The sequence below is a fragment of the Muntiacus reevesi genome, chromosome X, assembly GCF_963930625.1.
Source record: "Muntiacus reevesi chromosome X, mMunRee1.1, whole genome shotgun sequence".
In the NCBI taxonomy this organism is placed as follows: domain Eukaryota; kingdom Metazoa; phylum Chordata; class Mammalia; order Artiodactyla; family Cervidae; genus Muntiacus; species Muntiacus reevesi.
The window spans coordinates 45,013,185-45,040,962 of record NC_089271.1 but is presented as its reverse complement, the minus strand read 5'-3'; the positions used below and the strand labels follow the sequence as shown (position 1 = coordinate 45,040,962).

The 27,778-nt window shown below is 37.5% G+C and overlaps 1 protein-coding gene across 1 annotated transcript; it reads left to right on the top strand.

The window, feature by feature from the left end:
* The first annotated feature begins 3,761 nt into the window (after window positions 1-3,761).
* SPIN4 (spindlin family member 4) lies at window positions 3,762-7,952 on the top strand. The gene has a single exon (XM_065915315.1). It carries the CDS (start codon window positions 4,280-4,282, stop codon window positions 5,027-5,029), a length of 750 nt encoding a protein of 249 aa, XP_065771387.1. The 5' UTR covers window positions 3,762-4,279; the 3' UTR covers window positions 5,030-7,952.
* The last annotated feature ends 19,826 nt before the right edge of the window (window positions 7,953-27,778 follow it).

Here is a 27,778-nt window from a genome sequence, read left to right as displayed (position 1 = left end):
TGTTAGGGGCTAATGCAGCTGGTGAATTTAAGTGAAAGCCAATGTTCTTATACTATTCAGCAGATTCTAGGGCCCTTAAGATTTATGTTTAATCTACTCTGCCTGTGCTCTATAAATAGCATAACAAAACCTGGATGATAGCACATCTGTCTACAACATGATTTATTGAACATTTTAAGCCCACTCTGTAGACCTAACCTCAGAAGACAAAGATCTCTTTTGAAATATTACTGTTCATCACCAGTCCAGGTTCAATGCGTGAGACAGAGTGCTCAGGGCTGGTGCACTGGGATGACCCAGAGGGATGGGATGGGGAAGAAGGTGGGAGGGGGGTTCAGGATGGGGAACTCGTGTAAACCCATAGATGATTCATGTCAATGTATGGCAAAACCACTACAATATTGTAAAGTAATTAGCCTCCAATTAAAATAAATAACTTTAAGAAAAGATAAACCTATGGGGAAAAAATATTATGGTTTATTGACAGTCACCCAGAGCTCTGATGGAGATGTACAATTAGATTAATGTTGTTTTCATGCCTGCAAACACAGCATTCATTCTGTGGTCCATTGGACCAAAGAGTAATGTTGACATTCAAGTCTTATTATCTAAGAAATACATTTCATAAGGCTATAGCCTGCCATATATAGTGATTCCTCTGATATCTGGGCAAGGCAAGTTGAAAACCTTCTGGAAAGAATTCACCATTCTAGGTGTAAAATAAGTACACTAGTAATTCATGGGAAGATGTCAAAACATCAACATTAACAGGAGTTTGTAAGACGTTTATTTCAATCCTTTTGGGTGATTTTGAGGAGTTCAGCATGTCAGTGGAAGAAGTAACTGCAGATGTTATAGAAATGGCAATAGAACTAGAAGTGTAGCCTGAAGATGTGACTGAATTGGTACATTCTCATAATAAAACTTAAATGAATGAGGAGTTGATTCTTATGAATGAGCAAAGAAAGTCATTTCTGGAGGTGGTGTCTACTCCTTGCTAAGATGCTGTGAAGATCATTGAAATGACAACAAAGCATTTAGAATATTGCATAAACTTAGTTGATAAAGGAGCAGCAGGTTTAAGAGGATTAACTCCAATTTTGAAACAAGTTCTATTGTGGATAAAATGCTATCAAATAGCTCTGCATGCCACTAGGAAATCATTTGTGAAAGGAGTCAATGGATATAGCAATCTACACTGTTGTCATATTTTAAGAAATTGCACAGCCCCCCCGCCCCAGTCTTCAGCAGCCACCACCCTGATCAGTCAGCAGCCATCAACATGGAGGCAAAATCCTCCACCAGCAAAAAAGATCATGAACTTTAAAGGATTAGATGATGGTTAATATTTTCAATTAATGTATATATCTTGGATTTTTAAACATCATGATATTTATTTCACACTTAATATCCAATACTATAATTAAACATAATGTTTACATGCAATTAAGAAACAAAAAAAAATTCTGACTTCGTTTATTGAAATATTCATTTTATTGGAGTGGTCTGCAACTGAACCCACAATATCCCCAAGGTATGCCTATGTTGCATTTTATGGTGTTCTCCTTATCATTTTCAGACTTACAGACACATATTTATAGCATCAGTAATATGGGTGTTTTGAAGAGATAAAGCTATCCTAGGAAATTTTAAGTCACCAGAACTGCAATCTTCAGAAGCTTGTATAAGACTACTTGTTTCATTTTGGAGGACGTCTTTGGACTGGAGCAAGGCAGTTGAAACCAGTTATTATTCATTTAGCAAATACTTTTTGAATACCTACTCTGAGTAAGGTACTTGAGATAAAAGATGATAGTCCTTTCTTGAATGGATTTGTAGTCTAATGGGCAGACATACAAAGTAAACATTGTGTCTTAATGTAGCGAGGCTCACTGAATCTATAATGCTAGGGAATGATTTAAACATCAGAATCATAGTTTTAGAGAAGAAAGGATATTAGGAATTATTTGTCTCCTTGGGTTACTCTGTAAGATTGTGAGCAAGAATTCTACTAAGGTATATAACCAAAGAGCTGGAGTTACTTGTTTGTCCTGAATTTGTGTGCCTGGTAGATGATCTTCTCCCACCTGTCACCCACTCTTCTAAGCAAAAATAACTTGGCACATCTTGGTTTGAGGAATTATTTAGGGGGGACATTATTTGTGGAACATGACATGACATTTACACATACTGACCTTCTGACTTTCAGTGTGTAAGTTGTATATGTGTGTGTACACAACTATGCAATTCTAGAGAGCTTGGAAATAACTTTTAGTATATGTAGTTTTCTTGCTTTCTTGAAATTGCTTCCTTGGAATTATTTTCTTATAATATAGTATTGGAAAGTTATCACAACTCCAAAGCCTTTAGCTTGAGAAACACAGGGAAGTAAAAGATCCACACATATTCTGCCCAATCAGCTATTATTTCCCTGTCTTGGAAGGTAATAAAACGTGGAGGCAGCCTGAATTGCTGCTTTGCCTCTCTTTCCTGTTTTCCTACATTTCTAGAAGAATTATGGCCTTTTTAACCCATAATGATATGAAGGCTTCTCTTCTCACCAGTAAAGAGTGGAGGAATGAGAATAAGGAGTCTAGACTTCCCTGGTTTATATTGCCATCTTGTAAATTGTATAATGTAGGAATAAAGACATGCAGACATTCTCATTTAATCCTGATAACAGACCTTTGACTTGAAATAGGTGAAATTATAAATACTTTCTTTTCTAGTTTTCATATTTTCCATATGAACATGTAGTAATTTTATAATCAGAAAAACTGCAGATATGTACTACAAAAATTTTAATAGTTTTTTCTTTCTCTACAAAATTGGGAGTCACAATTTTGCTTCAACATCCTCCTTTTTCACACATTGTTCTTATATGTATATCTCCATGTCATTAAATATTCTTTGAAAAAATGGTTTATACTAGCTCAATAAATCCATATATGAGGATAAACTAGTTTTACTCATTTTCAGAATATTTAAGATAAATAACAGAAGGTCTTTAAAAAGAACATTATGGAACAATTAAAAAAAAAATGCTTCCAGAGTAGTTAATAACTTTGGGAAAAGTTCATGATATGAATTTAAAAAGAAGCTGTAAAGGTATGAAAGTCGATCCCAATTTTGTGAAATACAAGCATAGATTTATTGAGATATCAGAAATATTAACATTTTGGTGTATATCTAGATGGTAAGATTAAGGTTAGTGTCGGTTTTTATTTCACTGAATTTCAGAAAATCTCCAGTGTCAGTACATTTATTTTGAATTCAGAAAACTTGCATATTAAAAAAGCATTATCATGAGTGTTCAAGTAGAAAATATAAAGGAGATTCTGGATCAAGATGGTGGACTGTACAACAGCATTTACTTATCCGAGAAAAAAAAAATTGTATGGACAAACTCTGTGTGTATGCTGAATATTATTTTTTTAAAAAGCTTTGTGAGGAATTCCTGGAAGATAGAAAGCAGATGGAGAGGCTGTGGAGGAGGGTAGTGGGTGACAGACGGCCAGAGAGTAGGAGGAGGGGAGCCAGACAGTCTGGCTTGGGTTTGAGGGAAGCAGTCGGGGGGCGCGTGAGGAAATGAAGGAGTGAGAGCCTGAGACTGTGTGGACGAAAGCAGTGTGCGCACTAACCCGCCCTGCTGCAGCTGCTGCTGCTGCTGGCTGAGCGGAAGGCGGAATGGCAGGGGCGGGGCTGAGGCCGAGGCTCTGGCGGGCTCTGAGGGGTCGGGTTCCCGAAGCGGCAAAAACCCTGGCGCCAGAGTTAGGCCGAGCAGAGAAACATTGCTAAACCGAGGCCGCGCGGACTTCTCAAAGAACCGCCGCCGCTGGTGACTTGGCGCTGCAGCCATCCCTCTTATCTGTTTCCCGTCCTCTTCTCCGTCGCCGTTCCGCATCCGCCGCACCATCGATAACAGCTAAGTGGTCAATTCTGGGGACTTAGGGTTGGGAGTCGGGGCGGGCTCAAGGCGCGGGCAACACACGCAAGCCCGCCATCTCCAGCGGCAACCGCCACTGCTTGCAGATACCTCTCTGGAGCGGGAGAGAATAACTGTCAAGAGGCCCCCACTGTTCTAGTGCCCAGAGTTAGAGCGTTTCTGCCAAGCCTTAGTGAGAATCTTGCCTTCTGGGAAAGGAGAAGGAGAACGGACAGGACAGGATCTGTCTTTTGGGGACATCACGAAAAAAAGATCTCATACTGGATAGCGTTGACTTTTTGTGAGTTTAATCTAGCAAGTGGCAACGTTGCCGAGCCTCCTTAAACCCTAGCCATGTCACCCCCAACAGTGCCTCCAATGGGCGTAGATGGCGTGTCCGCATACCTGATGAAGAAAAGGCACACCCACAGGAAGCAGCGGCGCAAGCCCACTTTCCTCACTCGTAGGAACATCGTTGGCTGCCGCATTCAACACGGCTGGAAGGAAGGCAACGAGCCTGTGGAGCAGTGGAAGGGCACCGTGCTTGAGCAGGTTTCCGTGAAGCCCACTCTCTACATCATCAAATATGATGGCAAGGATAGTGTGTATGGGCTAGAACTGCACCGAGATAAGAGAGTTTTAGCACTAGAGATCCTTCCTGAGAGAGTGCCAACTCCTCGCATTGATTCGCGCCTGGCAGATTCCCTGATTGGCAAGGCAGTAGGTCATGTGTTTGAGGGTGAGCACGGTACGAAAGATGAATGGAAGGGCATGGTCCTGGCGCGAGCTCCTGTGATGGACACTTGGTTTTACATCACCTATGAGAAAGATCCAGTCCTTTATATGTACACACTGCTGGATGACTACAAAGATGGTGACCTGCGCATCATTCCAGATTCCAACTACTATTTCCCTACAGCAGAACGGGAGCCTGGAGAAGTTGTCGACAGCCTTGTGGGCAAGCAGGTGGAGCACGCCAAAGATGATGGGTCCAAGAGAACCGGCATTTTCATTCATCAAGTTGTTGCCAAGCCATCTGTCTACTTCATTAAGTTTGATGATGATATTCACATTTATGTCTATGGTTTGGTGAAAACACCCTAAACATTCGTTATACTATTGCAGAGGTTGTGGAATTATTAAATGTAAAATATACATTTTTTTGTTCATACATGTGTGAACTTTTGAGAACAATTTTGGTGTCAGAGATTAAAGAAGTTATTAATTACTGTGTGCTAAATTTACATTGACTAGTTCCACAATTTTGTCCCAAGTATGCTTTGGTACTTTTTATATTACTTTGTTCTGTAATAAAATTTTTAAATAGGATGCTAATAGAAAATTTAAAACTGTTCATAAAATTTTAACAGTGGAAAATTAGATAAAGAAAAATAAATGGTGTATACACACTGTATCTTCCCCTCCTCCATTTCTTTGCCTTACCTTATTTTTTTTCCTCCCCAGGTAACAAATGTTAAGAACATAATGTATATCCTTCCATGTTTTCCCCATTTTCCTAAAGGAAATTTGTTGTCCTTTCTACAGAAACAGCAAGCCACATTATTTCTCTGTAATTGCTTTTCTCACTTGACATATCCTCTGGTCAGTAACTACAGATATCTCTCTATCTCTCCCATGCCTCTGTCTCTTTTCTATCTCCCCCTGAAATTTATTTCTGTATATGGTATAAGATAGAGGTCCAACTATACATTGTACTTATATTGAATGCTTGATTGTACCATCACATTTGTTAAATGAATCATTCATTTCCCCTTTCCTTCTATTTCTCCTTGTCTTCCTTCTTTCTAATAGCTGCATACACAGTACATACTATGTACCAAAATGTACCATTTATGTACCATTACATTTTTGATGGTCTTTTAAGTTATTTTCCTTTTTTTTTTTCCACCATAGCACTGCTACTGATGCTTTTATTTCTATACAGTAGCTTCCCAGAAATGGGACTGCTAGGTAGGTGTATATTTAATTTTAAGAGATACTACAAAATTGCCATCCAAAATGAAAGTGATCATTTTCCAGCATCTTCTACAGCAGCACACTTTAGTATTTGCAAACCTGAATGGTGAAAAATTACATAGTATTGTCTCTTTAATTGACAAACTCAATGAGTTTTTTGTTTTTGTTTTTTACTATTTGGACTTTTTTGTGATTGCTAATTCTTATCTTTTGCTCATTTTCTATTGAATAGTTGATCTTTTCCTTATAAATCTATAGTAATTCTAAATGTATTTCCTATGTCGTGCTATTAGTCAGTTGTAGCCCACATGTGTTATGATTTTCTCCATTCTATCATTAATATTGACTTTATTGATATTTTCTCTTTTTTACTGTATAATTTTTTTTGTTGTTGTTTGTTTGTTTTTTAATTTAGATAGATTCCTATCCCTTTTTAAGCTTTTGGGTTTCTTGTCTTTTTCAGCTGAATGCTCCCACCCCTAGTCATACAAATATTTACCTACATTATTTCCTAATAACTATTTGATCCATCAGGAATTTAGTTTTGTGTAGGGCATACAATAGACGTCCAACTATACATTTTGTTTACATTGTATACATGGTTATGCTATCACATTTATTAAATAAATCACCCACTTTCCAGTTTCTGAGCCAGTATCACATTATTTTAATTGTACTGGCTTGACCATAAACTTTGGACTTTGGTAAAGCAAGTCCCCTGTCACTGGTTGTTTTTTTTTTTCTTTTATGTAATTTATCCTAGGCATTCATTCTTTCACATGAAACTTGTCAGCATTCTTTCCACTTTTAAAAAAAGCGTGATGTCTTAGAACTGTATTACATTTCTGCATTTCTATTAGAGGACGATTTTAATAGTAATATTAATTGTAAATACTTGAGAATTTTGGTACATCATTAAAATCTTTTGGTTGTATTTTTGTAATGTTCTTCATATAGGTTCATCACATCTGATTAAATTTATCTCTAAATATTTTTACAGTTTTTGTCACATTTTGAAATGTATCTTTTCCTCCTCATTTGTATTTTTGGCAATATATACAAAGTAGAGTTATTTTCCTTCTATTTTCATCTTACAAAATCCTCTGAATTATACTGGGTTTTTAAAATAGAATATTTGGGACTTTTTAGATATAGAGTCATCTCACCTGTAAGTAAGATCATTTTATTTCTTACAATGTTTATATTAATCATTATTATATTATCTGGATTCTCAAAAAAAATATTGAATGATGATTATGACAGACATGCCTGTCTTGTTATTAATTTTCATGAATTTGTCTTTAGTATTCTCTATTAATATGACATTTGCTGTTGGTTATTGGTAAATAGTCATTAACCATTAACATGTTTAGGGAATTTCATCTCTTCCTGTTTTACTTAACATTATTACTAAAAGTGGCTCCTGAAGTTTATCAAATATCTTTTCAGTGTCTATTGATAAAATAGTACAATTTTTTTTTCCTTTAATTTGTTGGCATAATGAATTAGAGTGGTAGGTATTTGATATTGAACCAAATTTGTGTATCTGGAATAAATCCCACTTGGTCATGGTGTAATAATCATCTGATATATTGCTGGATATTATTAACTAATATTTTATTTAGTATTATTGTATTTACATTTCAAAGTGAAATTGTATTTTACAAGTTTTGTTATTAAAATTGTGCTAGCTTTAAAAAATGAAATTATGAGTTTTCAACCATTTTACTGTATCCTGGAATAGTTTAAATAGCTTTAGAATTATTTTTTCTTTAAAAACTAGCTGGTAATGAGCTATAAAAACAATCTAATCCTGGTGACAATTTCAGTGGTAGATCTTTAATCCACTTTCTTATCTCTTCAATGGTAATTGATTTATTCAAGCTTTCTGTTATAAAGGAATGTATATTCCTCTGTGAAATACAAAATTTAAAGTTTTCTCTATTACAGGCTTCTTGCTTGTATTATTCAGATGCTTTATGTCTTTGTGTGTTGTATATGCATATATCTTAGATATGTTCAATTTTGAAAACATTGTAATAAAACCATCTCCAACTGTTTTAAATTCTCTTTGCATTTTATTTATTTTGAAAAATGAAAACATAGTATGGAAAGTATGAAAGACATAAGAAACATCTATTTACCTTCACTTAGAATTAGCAGATGTCAACATTTGGCATATTTGCAAAATATAAAGTTTCCTTCTTCTGCAAAGAGAGACACTATCATGAATTTAGAGTGAATATTGCTTATGTTTTATATTTTTATTGAAAATATACCATAGTTGATAATAGTATTGATTTCTGTGTTTAAAAAAATTCAATATGAATAGTAAACTTTAAATCATGTGAAATTTCTTTTAGTTTTTGTTGCAGGGATCTTCTTTTTTTTTCCAATTGGGAAATGGATTGCAACTTCAAAAATAACAGTAACACTGACCTTAGAATGCAAGTTTCTGTTCTAGGTACTTTTGCCACTCCTGATACCCAGGCTTGGCCCTAGCCACAGCACTGTCAATTGACTGAAAAAGACAAAATTTCACCTCTCAAGGACACTTTATCTTGACTGTAGTGAGGCAGGTATCCACCACCCACCACTGACCTCAAGATTAGAAATAAACCTTATATTTTTCCATGATAATACTGGAGTTATCCTACTTTCTGACACTCAGAATTAGGGCTGCTCCCAGTCCTGGAACTGTTTTAAGAGTTTGGGACATAGCAGTGGACAAAACAAAAAGCTTCATTTAACACATGGTCTTTTATCTTTCAAGTAACCTTCAGCTAAATAACAAGATGTAAGGTGGGTACAAAACACTACAAAACAACATAAAAAGAGTGTGATAAATTTCATTAAAGGGTTAGAGGAGTGAATATGTACTAAGTGACAAACTATACAGTTTGTCTTTAGATTACAACAAAAAATACAACTATATATACATTTTAGATATGTAATGTTGTTTCCTAGTCTCTGTTCTCTCACTTGGCCCCAAGTCTTAAACCAAACATTATATTATTCCATGATGACATTGGACTCTTAGCATATAGTAAGAGAGTGAGGCTCAGCCCTGGCCTAGAACCTGGAAACAGAGCAGTGAACAGTCTAAACAAAATAATTGTTATTTTAAAGGGACATGAAAGATAGCCACAATCACCTTTCTACTCCTGACCCTTAGGACTTGTATTGTCTCATCATGATTTGGAAATACCCCACACATTTTTAGTCAGATCAAATTTTCACTCTGGGTCTAACTCTGTTTCAAAAGTTAAGTATACAGCAGTGAGCAAAATATAGAACTATATCTTAGTGGGAGGAAGATAGAAAAAAAAATCAATGTAGAATTCTGTGTTCACCATCTTTGTATTTATCCCCTAACTTCCTGGCCTCCTCAACTAGAACCAACTTTCAGATTATTTCATGATAAAATTGATATCATACCTGCTTGCTTTGAGTCAGAGGGAGGCTCAATTTTGACCAGACAGTGAATAAAAACTCTATTCTCTTGAAACTTACATACATTCTATTGGGAAGAGAGAGACTGTCATCCCCTTCTTCTTGGACCAACAGTCTAGAATCAGGTCTTTTATTCTTCCTTGTTGATAGCAGAGTTCTCTCAAATTCTGACACTAAATCAGAGGCAGGACCACAAAATAGTTATGACAGGTATAGAAGAGGGAAATACCCAGAAAAAAAAATCCTTCCTTCAATAGTGCTTTTAGTTTACATCATGCTGAGAGGAGACAGATTCCCCCAACACACCTCACACTGTGATGATGGGTTTGAAAAAAAAAAAAAAAGTAAAGCAGAGTAAGTAAAGAAACAGAGTAGGGTCTTGGGCATACTATTCTATATATATGGATAGAGAAGTCCTCTCAGAATAGACAACATTTGAGTAAACACCTGAATAAATTGAGGGAGCTTCAAAGGTAGTGCTAGTGGTAAAGAGCATGGCTGCCAATGCAGGTAAATATAAGAGACACGGATTCAGTCCCTGGGTTGGGAAGATCCCTTGGAGAAGGGCATGGCAACCCACTCTAGTATTCTTGCCTGGAGAATCCTAGGGACAGAAGAGCCTGGCAGGCTGTAGTCCATTGGGTCGCAAAGAGTCAGACACGATTGAAGCAAATAAGCAGGCACACACGCTGAATAAAGTGAAGGAGCAAATCACATTGCTGGTGCCTTGAGATGTAACGTGCCTGGAAGTTTGAGAAAGCAGCCTAGAGTGGCCATATGGGAAGTGAACAAGGAGGAGAATGGGAGGAGATGAGATCAGAGAGTTTGTCAGGGGTGAGATCCATGTACAATCTTATCAGTTCAGTTCAGTTCAGCTGCTTAGTCATGTCTGACTCCTTGCAACCCCATGAACTGCAGCACACCAGGTCTCCCTGTCCATCACCAACTCCCAGAGTCCACTCAAACTCATGTCCATTGAGTCGGTGATGCCATCCAACAATCTCATCCTCTGTCATCCCCTTCTCCTCCCACTTTCAGTCTTTCCCAATATCAGGGTCTGTTAAAATGAGTCAGTTCTTTGCATCAGGTGGTCAAAGTATCATAGTTTCAGCTTTATCATCAGTCCTTCCAATGAATAATCAGGACTGATTTCTTTTAGGATAGACTGGTTGGATCTTCTTGCAGGCCAAGGGACTCTCAAGAGTCTTCTGCAACACCACAATACACCATCAATTCTTTGGTGCTCAGCTTTCTTTTTAGTCCAACTCTCACATCCATACATGACTACTGGAAAAACCATAGCCTTGACTAGACAGACCTCTGTTGGCAAAGTAATGTCTCTGCTTCTTAATATGCTGTCTAGGTTGGTCATAACTTTCCTTCCAAGGAGTAAGTGTCTTTTAATTTCATGGCTGCAATCACCATCTGCACTGATTTTGGAGGGCAAATAAATAAATAAATAAAGTCAGCCACTGTTTCCACTGTGTTCCCATCTATTTGCCATGAAGTGATGGGACTGGATCCCATTATCTTAGTTTTCTGAATGTTGAGTTTTAAGCCAACTTTTTCACTCACCTCTTTCACTTTCATCAAGAGGCTCTTCAGTTCTTTTTCACTTTCTGCCATAAGGGTGGTGTCATCTGCATATCTGAGGTTATTGATATTTTTCCCGGCAATCTTAATTCCAGCTTGCACTTCATCCAGTCCAATGTTTCTCATGATGTACTTTGCATATAAGTTTAATAAGCAAGGTGACAATACACAGCCTTGACATACTTCTTTCTGTATTTGGAACCAGTTTATTTTTCCATGTCCAATTCTAACTGTTGCTTCCTGACCTTCATACAGATTTCTCAGGAGGCAGGTCAGGTGGTCTGGTATTCACATCTCTTTCAGAATTTTCCACTGTTTGTGTTGATCCACATAGTCAAAGGCTTTGGCATAATCAGTAAATCAGAAGTATATATTTTTCTCGAACTCTTGCTTTTTTTGTTGATCCAACAAATATTGGCAATTTGCTCTCTGGTTCCTCTGCCTTTTCTTAATCTAGCTTGAACATTTGGAAGTTCATGGTTCACATACTGCTGAAGCCTGGCTTGGGATAATTTTGAGCATTACTTTACTAGGGTGTGAGATGAGTGCAATTGTGTGGTAGTTTGAGCATTCTTTGGCATTGCCTTTCTTTGGGATTGGAATGAAAACTGACCTTTTCCAGTCCTGTGGCCACTGCTGAGTTTTCCAAATTTGCTAGCATGCTGAGTGTAGCTCTTTCACAACATCATGCTTTAGGATTTGAAATAGCTCCACTGGAATTCCATCACCTCCACTAGCTTTGCTCATAGGGATGCTTCCTAAGACCCACTTACAATCTTATGGGCCACGGTAAAGAATCTGTATTTTAATCTGAACAAGATAGGAAGTCATAAGTTTTGGCAAAAATATGACAATTTCCCTGGTTTCACTCATTAAATGATCTGACTTAAAATACCTCCTTCATCATCAAACAAAATCTTGCTTGTGTTCAGTCTTCGTTGCCCCTTTGATCTATGAGGTCTTTTTCCTCTTTACCATCCCTGGAAAACTCATCACCTCTAATATATTCATTCCCTTTTTTCTGCCAGCTGACTAACTCAGAATCTTGGTTTTCTTCAGATAAGGATATTGAAGAGAGATTAAGTTAAAATGAGCATTCAGTCTTGCATACCTCTGGAATTCCATCAGATATTCTTGAGTGGTGTTATGAAAATGTTGGAGACTGGGACAAATGATTCTAGCTGAGTGGTCACAACAGTAATTCAGACAGAAACTTGTAAGCTAATAATTTGTAGAAGTGAATATTAAGGAGCATTGTGAGGAGGAGTTAATATTGTGATTGATTATGTAAGGAAAGATCTCTAGGATTATTATTTATCTGTTGAGATTAGAAAGTTAAGGTGTGGGATAGGCAATATTTTCGAGTCTGAATATAAAAGGAAAAACACAGAATTAAAGACTATACTAGTTATATGTAGGTGTAAAAATCTTCTTTTTCTTCTCTTTTAGTCTGTATCTGAAAAGGCTCAAAACACATGAATGAGATGTAAAATGTCACTGTTGTCTGTTGTTTGGACAAAATCTTTTTTTATATAAGATAGAAACAATTTATCAATAAATTGCTGATTATTTTACTGAACTAATTAATTCTGTTTCTGGACTTACTCATGACTGCTATAGTCAAGGATTTTGTAAATGAAAATAACTCATGTTTTCTTTCCTTCACATATTTTTCATACCTATCCTTCATTCCTTCATTAAGCATTCATATTATAAAGAATATAGGCCCATTTTTAAAGACACTTAAATAGTCCCCAAAGAAAACTACATGTACATGTGCTTTTGACAAGTCAGGCTTTCTGCTGTAGTTATTTTGATTAGTACTTGTTTACATCTTTCCCTTATTCACAGAATGAAGCAAAATGTGCCAGACATTTTTCTAGAGGCTATGTTGAAATACCATGATGAGTAACACATGGTCTTTTATTCTTCATGTAGCCTTCATAACAATGAGGTGAGTATGAAACTCTATAAAGCAACATAAAAGGAATGTGATAAATATTATTAAAAGGTTATAAGTGTGCACATGTTTCATGTGAATTCAGATGTATTAGTGTGATATCAGGGTTCTCCAGAGAAATAAAAACAATAAGATTCATTCATTCATTCATTCATTGTAGGAATTATCTCATGATTATGGAGGCCAAGAAGTCCTATGACTTCTTTCTTGGTTGTAAAAGTTTTAGATGCAATAACTTATCCTTCATGTTTGAAGGAATATCTTGACTTGACCCCTAGAAATTTCAGTGAGTTAGAAGATCCTTGAATTTTAGTTGGATTTATTTCTCACCCTCTAATATGCAAAAGCCTAACACTAATGAATCTAGAAAAGTTGTGACTTCTTGATCACTAGGTCCAGTCAGCATAATGTCATCAATGTAATGGATTAGTGTGATATTTTGCAGAAGGAAAAGATTAACATGGTACCTGTGAACAAAGTGATGACATAGGGATGGAGGCTTATTTCTGGCCTTGCCAGTTGGAAGCAAACTACTTCTGGAGTATTAAATGGGCAATAATGGAGAAAAAAATCACTTGTTAGAAAAATAGCTGTATACAAAGTATCAAGCATTATGTTAATTTGTTCAAACAATGAAACCACATCTTGTACAACCAGCTTCAGTTGGAGTCACCACCTGCTTAAGCCTATGATAATCTGCTAATATTCTTCAAGATCTGTCTTCTGCACAGGCCAAAGAGGAGAGTTGAATGGGCATGCATTGGGAATCACTACTTCTGTATATATCAAATCCTTGATAGTGGCACTAATCTTTGCAATCCTTTTAAGAATGTAGTATTCCTTTTGATTTAGTAGTTCCTGCCATATGACACAGCAATCCCGCTGCTGGGCATACACACCGAGGAAACCATAATTGAAAGAGACACGTGTACCCCAATGTTCATCGCAACACTGTTTATAATAGCCAGGACATGGAAGCAACCTAGATGTCTGCTGGCAGACAAATTTATAGGAAAGCTGTAGTATATGTACACAATGGAATATTACTCAGCCATTAAAAAGAACACATTTGAATCAGTTCTAATGAGGTGGATGAAACTGGAGCCTATTATACAGAGTGAAGTAAGTCAGAAAGAAAAACACCAATATAGTACACTAACTCATATATAGGGAATTTAGAAAGATGGTAGCAATAACCCTATATATGAGACAGCAAAAGAGACACAGATGTACAGAATAGTCTTTTGGGCTCTGTGGGAGAAGGTGAGGGTGGGATGATTTGAGAGAATAGCATTGAAACATGCATATTATCGTATGTGAAACAGATCACTAGCCCAGGTTCGATGCATGAGACAGGGTGCTCAGGGCTGGTGTACTGGGATGATCCAGAGGGATGGGATGGGGAGGTAGGTGGGAGGAGTGTTCAGGATGGGGAACACATGTACACCGATGGCTGATTCATGTCAATGTATGGCAAAACCACTGCTGCTGCTGCTGCTGCTGCTGCAGCCCATCAGGCTCCCCCATCCCTTGGATTCTCCAGGCAAGAACACTGGAGTGGGTTGCCATTTCCTTCTCCAATGCGTGAAAGTGAAAAGTGAAAGTGAAGTCGCTCAGTCATGTCCAACTCCTAGCAACCCCATGGACTACAGCCTACCAGGCTCCTCTGTCCATGGGAGTTTCCAAGCAAGAGTACTGGAGTGGGGTGCCATTGCCTTCTCCAGACAAAATCACTACAATATTGTAAAGTAATTAGCCTCCAATTAAAATAAATATATTCTAAAAAATAAAATAAATTAATTAAAAGATATATATATATTTTTTTTTTTACTAATCCCTGGGTAGAGGCAATTCTAATGACTTCCACTTAGCCTTTCCTACCTTTAGGATTAGGATTAGGGTTAGGGCTCCAGTTAACCTTTGGCAGTTGAGTGTTACCACCTGGCCACTGATGTGAAGTGAAGTTGCTCAGTCGTGTACGACTCTTGGTGACCCCATGGACAGTAGCCTGCAGCAGGCTCCTCCTCCATGGGATTTTCTAGGCAAGAGTACTGGAGTGGGTTGCCATTTCCTTCTCCAGGGGATCTTCCCGACCCAGAGATCGAACCCAGGTCTCCTGCATTGTAGACAGATGCTTTATACAATTATTAATACTTCAGTCATATTTATGTTTTTCAATTGGGTGGCTATGATTCCTAATACAAGGTCTGGCCTACAGAGAAAAATTATCACAAAATTCTTCAGGGATGTCAGGGCTGCCTTCACATATGTATTCCCCAAAGTATCAGAGAAAGGTATGCCCTCTGGCCTCTCATTGTGTGAGTAGGCTTTTTTTTTTTTTTTTTTAATTTTATTTTATTAGTTGGAGGCCAATTACTTCACAACATTTCAGTGAGTAGGTTTTAAAAGACAAATCCACTGTAACATTCCAATCTCACCCCGCCTCTGAATTCCTTCCTCTACATTAAACCACTGATTATTTCCAGTTTAATCATGGTGGCTTGTCTCTTGGTCCATGTTTCAACCAACGAACCAACTGTTAAACTCTCTTCTAATCCCCCAAGCTTCAATATTAAATGCAAGATCTCTGCTTACTGAGTCCATATCAATAAATTTGGCTTGATCCAACTTTACTTTTCTTCCACCATTATACTATACCTATAGTATCCACTTCCAAATACATCCCCCAAAGGATTTCTGCTTGTATAAGTAAAAAAACTCAACTGGTTATCTTAGAATATTATTTCCTCATGGGTCAAAATTTGCACCTTATTTTAGGAGCCTGATAGCCCTCGAGTCTAGTTGTAAGTCTAGAAGCAAAAGGGGGTGATGGAGGTGGATCCTGAGGAAAATCAGCATTGTGTTGCATGGCAGCTATCTCAAAGGAGGCCATTGTCACTTCCTCAGACTGTGTCTGCATAGTTGCTCAGTCATGTTCGACTCTTTCCCACCCCATGGACTGTAGCCTGCCAGGCTCCTCTGTCCATGGAGATTCTCCAGGCAAGAATACTGGAGTGGGTTGCCATGACCTCCTCCAGGGGATCTTCCCAACCCAGTGATTGAATTCAGGTCTCCTGCATTGCAGGTGGATTCTTTACCATCTGAGACACCAGAGAAGTTCAAGAATACTGGAGTGGGTAGCCTATCCCTTCTCCAGAGGCTCTTTCCAACCCAGGAATTAAACCAGAGTCTCTGGCATTGCAGATGAATTCTTTACCAGCTAAGCTATCAGGGAAGTCCATTTACTTTAGCAGTACAGGTTAATTCTGTCAGATAGAGGTGGAAAGTCTTATTCCACCCTTGTTGATGAGGTTGATACCACAGGAGATTGGGATATCCCTTCCATTGGGGAACATGAGGTCACTTCCACTGGGGCTATATAGTCAATTTCCACTGGAAGTTGGGAAGCCTCTTCCACTGACAATGAAAACCCACCAAGATTTAAAGATTCAATGCCTCCAGCTTCATTAAGATCTTCCTACAAAAAACATCTATTTCTGCTTTATTGATTGGAAAGAACCCCGATGCTGGGAAAGACTGAGGGCAGGAGATGGAGATGACAGAAGATGAGATGGTTGGATGGCATCACCGACCCAATGGACATGGGTTTGGGTGGACTTTGGGAGTTGGTGATGGACAGGGAGGCCTGGCGTGCTGTGTTTCATGGGGTCACAAAGAGTCAGACACGACTGAGTGACTGAACTGAACTGAACTGAACTTGTTGGGGTCCTTTAACGGACCGGAACCTGGTGGTACAGAGTTGACAATAAGAAAGTAAAAGAGAGAAAGAGAGAGAGACAAAAAAAGACCAGGGGACCTAAGCTCTGATGGAGCAAAGGTGCTTTAATGATTTTTCTATGAGTATATATAGGCTGTGGTACAAGAAACTTCTTTCGGGAATGATAGAGATCAGAAAACCAAACGTACAGCAACTGTTACCAAGGGAACAAGGGGTAATGTTAGTCACAAGGTCAGGAGACAATCTGTATCTCAAGAAAGGGGAACGAGACTAAGCAGTTTTGTCCTAAAGAGAATGTTTACTAAAGGAGACCCAAGCCTGCCTCACACAATGACCTCAGTCCCTGGGAGCAGCGTGCTGTTCCACTTGAAGAGAGACAGCACGTAGGAATCCTCCCGTCAAACATTCCCTGACAATTCTCCCTTATTTATTTATAATATTTGTAAGAAGAGTTCTGACCATCAGAGTTTGCTTAGTTTTGACAATCTTTGCATGAAGGCAATGGTAGACAACAAATATAATTGTTAAGACAATCAACAAAATTATAGTTCTAGACCCAATGCTATGAGTAAGGCTTTGAAACCATCCATCCATGTGGGTCTAACCCAGATAATTAATCAGCTAATTGTTTAGCTAAAGTTCCCATAGTAGTGGAAGAGGGCAGATTAGAAAAGGCTTCACATATTTCTTTTTTGTAATAACTATACATTCAGAAAGGCATTATCATGTATGTTTTGTAAATGACACTTGATTTGTTTCCAGTTGTAAGCACTATTATAGAAATGAACAGGAGTAACATAAAATTGAGTAGAATTTCAATCACATTTTAGCATCATCTGTTTTTGTACATCTGTTAATTGATCTCCAACCCATTTGATGGCTGTTCTCAGTTCCTGTATTTCTTTTTGAATATCCTCATCTATTTGAGCCTGAGTGGCTCACATAGTATGAGCATCTTTAGTCCAATTTTGGATAAAATTATGTGTTTGAATTGAGGTTTGTAAAGTAACGCTAGTGATGGCAGCAATGGTGCAAATAGTTATTAATCCTATAATGCCAAACATCAGCCATCCAATGAATCGTTTAGATCACTAGAGCAATTTAGTAAATAACTGGGAAGCAAGTCTAGCCTCGGGACATTCTTCCCAGGGCCATTGGAGATTTATTGGTAACCACAGATTATGTCTAGATCAAAGAATCAAAAGGGAGTCACTTTTTAAGGAAATAGAGGAGTTAAGACAAGTATACAATTTACAATTTATGCAAGTTACAGAACATAAGTCTTATTGAATTGCAAATGTCCTATAGCTACAACAAAAAGAAGTGGAGCAAAGGCTTGTATAAAATATGATTAATTATAGTGAAAGAAATAATTGCTATAGCTACGGTTGGTCCCTGTGAAATGTCTGGTCCAAGTTCCAAGTTCTTCAATGTTTGTAGCAAGTTTTCAGATGTCCCATTGTTTAGGCCCACTCTGTTTATCAAGGATGATTGGAGGGCGAGGTGGGGGCCATTCCATCATCAAGCTATCCAAGAAGTCCTCTGTCATGGTAATGTTCCATTGCAGTATTAGTAACCTTCCATGTTACTTGAGTAATATAATCATACATAATATTGTTAATATCATCTGAGCAGTTCAATAACCACATGCTATGGGGTCCCCAATTGACAATTGTATGATTAGCTATAAACATTAATTTTCCTGATTTGGCCTGACATTTGTCTTAATGAATAGGAATATATTTATAGTTCTTATTAGTAAATGCTTCGCATAGTGTTCTTTGTTTTTTCTTTAATTCTTTTCCTAAAGTTTTAGTAGTATAAACATGATTCATGGACAAAGAAAGGGCAGTAAGTAACCCAAGAAACATCAGAAAGTCCTCTTTTGGAGGCAGGGAAAGGCCTAAGTTTGTTGGCTAACATGTATGCATAATTCTGTTGTGCCCATACACAAAGGAAGGATTTCATAACCTAGAAAGATATTAATTAGTTTTTCTTTTTCTTCAGGATGAGAGGGCCCCTCCAAGTTCCAAGGAGGGGGCACATGTGTTGACTCATTAGTGGATATGATTGATCCTATATCTGTCCATTTTATAACCCACAATAAAAAAGGCACTCATTATCAGAGAAATGCAAATCAAAACCACAATGAGGTACCATTACACGCCAGTCAGGATGGCTGCTATCCAAAAGTCTACAAGCAATAAATGCTGGAGAGGGTGTGGGGAAAAGGGAACCCTCTTACACTGTTGGTGGGGATGCAAACTATTACAGGCTCTATGGAGAACAGTGTGGAGATTTCTTAAAAAACTGGAATTAGAACTGCCATATGACTCAGCAATCCCACTTCTGGGCATACACACTGAGGAAACCAGGTCTGAAAGAGACACATGCACCCCAATGTTCATCGCAGCACTGTTTATAATAACCAGGACATGGAAGCAACCTAGATGCCCATCAGCAGATGAATGGATAAGGAAGCTGTGGTACATATACACCATGGACTATTATTCAGCCATTAAAAAGAATTCATTTGAATCAGTTCTAATGAGATGGAAGAAACTGGAGCCCATTATACAGAGTGAAGTAAGCCAGAAAGATAAAGACCAATACAGTATACTAATGCATATATATGGAATTTAGAAAGATGGTAATGATAACCCTATATGCAAAACAAGAAAAGAGACACAGATGTACAGAATAGAATTTTGGACTCTATGGGAGAAGGTGAGGGTGGGATGTTTCGAGAGAATAGCATCGAAACATGTATATTATCTAGTGTGAAACAGATCACCAGCCCAGGTGGGATGCATGAGACAAGTGTTCGGGCCTGGTGCACTGGGAAGACCCAGAGGAATCGGGTGGAGAGGGAGGTGGGAGGGGGGATCGGGTTGGGGAATACATGTAAATCCACGGCTGATTCATGTCAATGTATGACAAAAACCACTACAATATTGTAAAGTAATTAGCCTCCAACTAATAAAAATAAATGGAAAAAAAATAAATTTGAACTGAAGTCAAAAAAAAAAAAAAAAAAAAGAAATGGGATCTGACTGCGTTGTAAGTGATTTGTGTTATTTGGGGCAAAGGATTAGGAGTAACCATTCAAATATTTTTTCCTAAGTGAAATTATTGAAATGGTGATGCAGAACAACTTGACAAATGAAATGTTGCTCACATCCAAATATATCTGACCTTGTCCTTGAAAAAGAAATGCAGCTTAGCAACTGTTGAATCTCTCTGTTCAGTGTGTTGAAAAAGATGATTATACTTTCAAGACAGACCTGAAAAGAAGGTGAATATTTTACATTTTTGATGTTCTTAGGAACAAATAATTTATTCAGGAAATGGTGTCTTTTTTTATGTTGTTTTTGTCTTGTATTGTGAAATAGGCATTGAAGTTGATGTTGTTTTAAGAACCTTACAGATTGGAAATAGAAATAAAGTTATATTAATAATAGTTATAGGCTTAAAGAATATATTACATTAGAATCTAGTAAAGTTTGTTCTGGATACAGAAGAAGAAAGTGTTCCTGTGTATATCCTCTTATTTAATTTTTTATTTGCAGTTACAGTGTGCAATGTGTTTGTTTAATTATGTCTTGTGCTTGTGGATTATAAGGAATGTCTGTAATCTTTTTAATAGAGAATGAATGTAAAAATTGTTTGAACTGCTTAGAAATATAGGCATTGTCTGTTTTTATAGAATTAGGTGTTCTCATTATCATGAAATAAGTTGATAGGTGGGTTATAAAATGTGTAGTTTTACCTTAGAGAGGTCTTGCCCCTAGAAAAGAAGAATTTGTATTGATCAAGACATGTAAGAAGGAAGAGGAGAAAGTTCAAGACAATGAGTTAAATTTATTTGCCATAAAATTTTCTTTCATTTGTCATAAGCCTTTTTAATATTTTTGTATTCATCATTTTATTTGCCATTTCTTATATCTTTCTATTAAAAGCATATATTTTACTTTTCTTTAGCAACTATGAAGTGTTTTGTATGTTAGTATTTTATAGACTGTTGAATATATTTATCAAATCATATTATATTATATATATATATCCATTCCTATATAAATATATATTTATATTCATTAACAGCTCAAAATCTCTTCAGCTCTTCTACAAGAAAAACCCCTTGTAAGAGTAAGCCAATGTTCAGCAATTAATGCTTCAAAATCCTACTTCATTTGGAAATGACCCAGCCATTCAACAAACTTCCATTATTTAGTTCAGTACAACTCCAAAAACCTAAGTCACTCCAATCCTAAGAGATTGCTTTAGATTATAATAATAGATTATTCTATTAAAAATATAATTGTTTCTAATAGAGCTTATCCAAAAGTTTTCATCTCATTTATATATTTGTATATATATTGAGTTACCTTTTTGTTGACAAACTTAGTTTACCTTAAACCAAGGCATAATAAAAGTATTATATAATGTTGATGACTTAAGACATGTCTTAATTAGATTAACAAATAATTATATTTAAATTATATTTATATTTAAATAAACATTATGTTTAATATTGAATATCTTTCAGCTCATGTGAAGTTGAATTTAATAGAGCTTATTAACTTTATAGTATCCAAAAACAAAGACATACATTGAGACATAGATAATTTTAGATATATAGGCATAGCTCTCCATTTGAAATTTAAAATATCTTTTTGTTTTATTTATTTATTTTGAGTTCTACCAATTTGTTAATGGCTGGAGTCCTAGATAGAGTGGGCTGTGTATCCCAAGGACATGATGAGTTAACTTAAGGTTATTTCTTAGGCCTATTTTTGTTTCCCAGGCAGAACTGGAGCTCCAAAAAAGTATTTTAACAAGTTAACCTTTTCCTAACTGCACGTGCAAGGAGAACCGGTTTTGCAATTTCAAAAAATTTTTATTTTAATCAGTTTTCTCCGGAGTCTAAAGAATATCATGGCCATTCTGTGTCAAAAATATCATTTCTCCTTTTTGTAGCTATAGTATATTATTAATGATATATGCATGAGGGAATTGCTGTCACATAGGAAGGAAAGCCTTGGCTACAGAATTTTGACAAATACTAGGACTGTTATGGAGAAGGCAATGACACCCTGTTTCAGTACTCTTGTCTGGAGAATCCCAGGGATGGGGGAGCCTGGTGGGCTGACATCTATGGGTTCACATAGAGTAGGACACGACTGAATTGACTTAGCAGCAACAGTAGCAGGACTTTTAAGCATACCTTGAGGTAACATAGTCTATTGAAATCTTTTATGAGGCCCGATGTGATTAGGATAAGGGAGAGAGAAAGTGAATCTCTCCCGCTCTAAAGGGTGTAAAGGTATATTAAAAAAGCAATCTTGTGAATCAGTAATAATAATGTGCCAATTTTTAGGAATAGTAATAGGTGATGGGATCTCTGGTTGCAATGCACCCATAGGTTTCATAAAAGAATTAACTTTTCTAAACTCTGTTAAGAGACACCATTTCTTAGATTTCCTTTTTATAACAAAAATAGTAAAGTTCCAAAAAGAGCAAGATTCCTCAATATGTTTCAATTTTAATTGTGTGTTTATAAGTTCTTTAGTAGCTTGTAATTTTTCTTTCGTAAAGGGCCATTGCTTTGTTCAAATAGGCTCATAATTTTTCTCAGTTATTTTAATAATTGTTTTGTTTGTTAAATGAGCAGTGGCCCCTAGGAAAATGTGGAATGTGTATCTGAGTTTGCCATTGCATAGGTAAGTCCGTTCCTATTAGATTAAAGGATGCATCTATCACATAAGGTCTTAATGTTGTAGGTTGGCCTTTTGGTCTATCATATGGGTAGATTTGAATATTTTGATAAATTTCTTGTACTTTGGTTTGAGAAATTCCTGAAATTTGGCAAGAGACCTTTTGTATAGGTCAGGATTTAGGCCACAAGTGTTTGGAAATAATAATATTAGATCCAGTGCCGAGGAGACCAGAAAATCTTTTACCATTAATTTTTATATTTATATTTGGTCGGGCATATTTAAATACCAATGATGTCCATAAGGATTGTTTTTGATCTGTATTGCCAAATCTGCCTGTCCGTACATTATTAGATGAGTTAATAGAAATGTAAGGCAAAAGAAGTAATTGAGCAATTTTGTCCCCCCTTTTGAATTGCCATAGAATTTGAGCTGACATCATCATTTGAATCTCTCCTTTATAATTTGAATCAATTATTCCAGGGTGAACAGTAATTCCTTTAGAAGCCAAATTAGAACAACCAAGTAAAAGACTGAAGGTTTGTCGGGGCAGGGGTCCAAAAAGTCCAGTAGGTATTCTAGAAGGGACTGCTTAAGGGTAGAGGAAAAAATCATTTAGGATTGGTATATTAATGGCAGCACTGCTGGACGTTGAGGGTTTGAGGGAAAAGGTAGAATTTGCCCCTGGTTTTTGTTGTAGAGGACCTGTGAGGTCCCCTGTTTGGAGTTTCCTGGAATAGGTTTTCCTTCAATATCAAATTTAAATTTACTGTATTTGGCCCAATGCATTCCTCTATGGCAGCAAGGGCAAATTTTTGGAGGTTTTTTGTTAACCTTCTTAGGGCAGTCCCTTTTTAAATGGTTTTTATCTCCACATGTAAAGCATCCTTCATTTCCCTTTTTAAAAGGTAGTAGCCATTGTTTCAGCTAGTATTTGCATCTTTTGAGTTTTTGATCCTAGATTGTGACAAGCCTTCAAATAACCAATAATAGACCTAGTCTCACAAATTGCAGCTGTAGCTCTTTGACATTTCTGATTTGCATTCTCATAAGCAAGTAATTTCTCTAGCTTTTTTTTTTTTTAGTTTCGTCTCCGATTACAGTACAGGAAATAGCAGCTTCTAATCTAGCTAAAAAATTAGCATAACTTTCATTAGGTTCCAACAAAGCAGAGACTTTAGGAGTTGTGACTGTTGGCAGAGGAGGAGCATTTGGAGCAGCCGGGGCAGGGCTAGTAAGAAAATTTTGAGATATTTTGTATTGTTTTAATTGGGCCTTTTGTAAAGTTTAATCATTTAATTTATATTTATGTAATAAGTGTTCTGTCTGTTGCTGAATATTGGAATGGCTAGAATGTACCTTGAAATGGCAGAATTACAGCTTTAGTAAGAGCCCATAGGGGCTAGAGATCAATTGGAATTTTTTTTTTCCTTGTTTGGCTACTCATTTAACATTTTCTTTGACCCGTAGCCAAATTTCTAAATCAAAACTGCATTTATCAGGAAACTAAGGATTATGTTCAACTACTGTTTGAAGGTAAGCCTCTATTCATTGGCATGAAACCAGAAGTCCCTAAACTTTAAACAAATGGTGAAGTAAAGTAGAAAAATGATGGGGGTTCCCAGCCGTTTGACCCATGCCTTAGTACTTACCGACCTCAATAGGTCCCTGAGTCACTCCTCCCGATATGCCATGTATACCAGGGTCCCTGTTCCTGCACAATTTGTTGGGGTCCTTTAACGGACCAGAAACTGGTGGTACAGAGTTGGCAATAAGAAAGTAAAAGAGAGAAAGAGAGAGAGAGAGAGACAAAAAAAAAGACCAGGGAATCTAAGCTCTGATGGAGCAAAGGTGCTTTAATGATTTTTCTATGAGTATATATAGGCTGTGGTACAAGAACCTTCTTTTGGGAATGATAGAGATCAGAAAACCAAACGTACAGCAACTGTTACCAAGGGAACAAGAGGTAATGTTAGTCACAAGGTCAGGAGACAATCCATATCTCAAGAAAGAGGAACAAGACTAAGCACTTTTGTCCTAAAGAGAATGTTTACTAAAGGAGACCCAAGCCTGCCTCACACAATGACCTCAGTCCCTGGGAGCAGCGTGCTGTTCCACTTGAAGAGGGACAAAGGACTCATGAGAGACAGCACGTAGGAATCCTCCCGTCAAACATGCCCTGACATGAACTGACTATGCCAAAGCCTTTGACTGTGTGGATGACAATAAACTGTGGAAAATTCTGAAAGAGATAGGAATACCAGACCACCTGACCTGCCTCTTGAGAAATCTGTATGCAGGTCAGGAAGCAGCAGTTAGAAATGAACGTGGAACAACAGGCTGGTTCCAAATAGGAAAAGGAGTATGCCAAGGCTGTATATTGTCACCCTGCTTATTTAACTTATATGCAGAGTACATCATGAGAAACGCTGGACTGGATGAAGCACAAACTGGAATCAAGATTGACGGGAGAAATGTCAATAACCTCAGACATGCAGATGACACCTCCCTTATAGCAGAAAGTGAAGAACTAAAGAGTGTCTTGATGAATGTGAAAGAGGAGAGTGAAAAAGTTGGCTTAAAGCTTAACATTCAGAAAACTAAGATCATGGCATCCAACCCCATCACTTCATGAAAAATAGATAGGAACACAGTGGAAACAGTGGCTGACTTAACTTTTTTGGCCTCCAAAATCAGTGCAGATGGTGATTGCAACCATGAAACTAAAGGACGCTTACTCCTTGGAAGGAAAGTTATGACCAACCTAGACAGCATATTAAAAAGCAGAGCCATTACTTTGCCAAGAAAGGTCCGTCTAATCAAGGCTATGGTTTTTCCAGTAGTCATGCATGGATGTGAGTTGGACTAAAAAGAAAACTGAACTCCAAAGAATTGATGGTGTATTGTGGCGTTGGAGAAGACTCTTGAGAGTCTCTTGGCCTGCAAGGAGATCCAACCAGTCCATCTTAAAGGAGATCAGTCCTGGGTTTTCACTTGAAGGACTGATGTTGAAACTGAAACTCCAATACTTTGGCCACCTGATGCAAAGAGCTGACTCCTTTGAAAAGACCCTGATGCTGGAAAAGATTGAGGGCAGGAGGAGAAGGGGACGACAGAGGATGAGATGGTTAGATGGCATCACTGACTCGATGGACATGGATTTGGGCAGGCTCCGGGAGTTGATGGTGGAAAGGGAGGCCTGGTGTGCTACAGTTCATGGGATCACAAAGAGTCGGACATGACTAAGCAACTGAAATGAACTGAACTGAACACATCCCAATCTCAGTTTACTAGATCCCATTATTTCCAAACATATAATATGATTTCACTTTAACAGTAGACACTCTGGAAGACTGGGAGTTCAACTAACACTGTAATTTAGCCAATATAATATGAAGTTCAACATGTAATTTTCAGCAATTTTAGCCATGTGACTACAGGAAATAAGGGACACCTTCAGACTTTCAGAGTACACAAAGATGCTCTTTGGTTATTATACACCTGATGGGCTGAAATTTGAATCCCTAAGCACATTCTTTTCTTTTATCTCTTTATCTTTAAACATTAGCAGTAATCAGTTTTCTAAAAATGTTTGAAAGCAATAAATATATTTTCTCATTATTTATTTAAATCTAATCAGATTAGAAAGTACATTCCAGAAATCCCAAAACAGTTTCAGAAAACTTGTATTTAAATTTCTGTTACTCCATAACCACTCTCTGTACCAAAATTTGTTTTACTCAGAGATTTCCAGAGGGGGAGGGGAACCCAATAAGATATGTATCTATTCATTATATTTATCATAGGAATTGTCAAATGACTACAGAAGCTGAGAAGTCCTACAACCTGCCATTTACAATGTAGAGATCCAGGAAAGCCAGTGGTATAATTCAGTCTGAGTATGAAGGCCAGAGAAATAGGGAGCCAAAAGTTTAAGTCACAGACCAAGTTTGAAGGCTTGAAAACTACAGTATCAATGTCTGATGGGAAGAAGATGGATGTCCCAACTCAGGCAGAGAGAACAAATTTTCCCATTCTCTTCCTGTTTGTCTATTAAGGACCTCAATAAATTGGATATTTTCCAACAACGTTGATGCTGGTAATCTTCATTACTCAGTCTATCACTTCAAATACTATTTTCTCCCATAAATACCTTCAAAGAAACACCCAGATATAATGTTTTACCAGATATCTGGGCAAACCTTAGCCCAGTCAAGTTGGCATGTTGTAACCATCTCAGCAAGTAAAGGAATATCTCATTGATGATTTCATACCCCTGACACGTCAAATTCTATATACCTTTTATTAATGTACAATATAATTACATGATCATAAAGAATAGATCTTCAGTGTATAACTCTCTGACTTTAGACACATGCATATACCTGTGTAACCTGTAACACTATCAATATTTCCATAATCTCAGAAAGTTCCAATGTTTCAGTCAGTCAGTTCTGTCACTCAGTTGTGTCCGACTCTTTGCGACCCCATGAATCGCAGCACGCCAGGCCTCCCTGTCCATCACCAACTCCCGGAGTTTACTCAAACTCATGCCCATCGAGTTGGTGATGCCATCCAGTCATCTCATCCACTGTCATCCCCTTCTCCTTCTGTCCCCAATCCCTCCCAGCATCAGGGCCTTTTCCAATGAATCAACTCTTCGCATGAGGTGGCCAAAGTTTTGGAGTTTCAGCTTCAGCATCAGTCCTTCCAATGAACACCCAGAACTTATCTCCTTTAGGATGGACTGGTTGGATCTCCTTGCAGTTCAAGGGACTCTGAGTTCAAAAGCATCCATTTTTCGACACTCAGCTTTCTTCACAGTCCAACTCTCACATCCGTACATGACCACTGGAAAAACCATAGCATTGACCAGACGGACCTTTGTTGGCGAAGTAATGTCTCTGCTTTTTAATATGCTACCTAGTTTGGTCATCACTTTCCTTCCAAGGAGTAAGCATCTTTTAATTTCGTGGCTGCAGTCACCATCCACAGTGATTTTGGAGCCCCCCCAAAATAAAATTTGACACTGTTTCCACTGTCTCCCCATCTATTTCCCGTGAAGTGATGGGACCAGATGCCATGATCTTAGTTTTCTGAATGTTAAGCTAACTTTTTCACTCTCCTCTTTCACTTTCATCAAGAGGCTTTTCAGTTCCTCTTCACTCTCTGCCGTAAGGGTAGTGTCATCTGCATATCTGAGGTTATTGATATTTCTCCCAGCAATCTTGATTCCAGCGTGTGCTTCTTCCAACCCAGCGTTTCTCATGATGTACTCTGCATATAAGTTAAACAAGCTGGGTGACAATATACAGCCTTGACGTACTCCTTTTCCTATTTGGAACCAGTCTGTTTTTCCATGTCCAGTTCTAACTGCTGCTTCCTGACCTGCATACAGGTTTCTCAAGAGACATGTC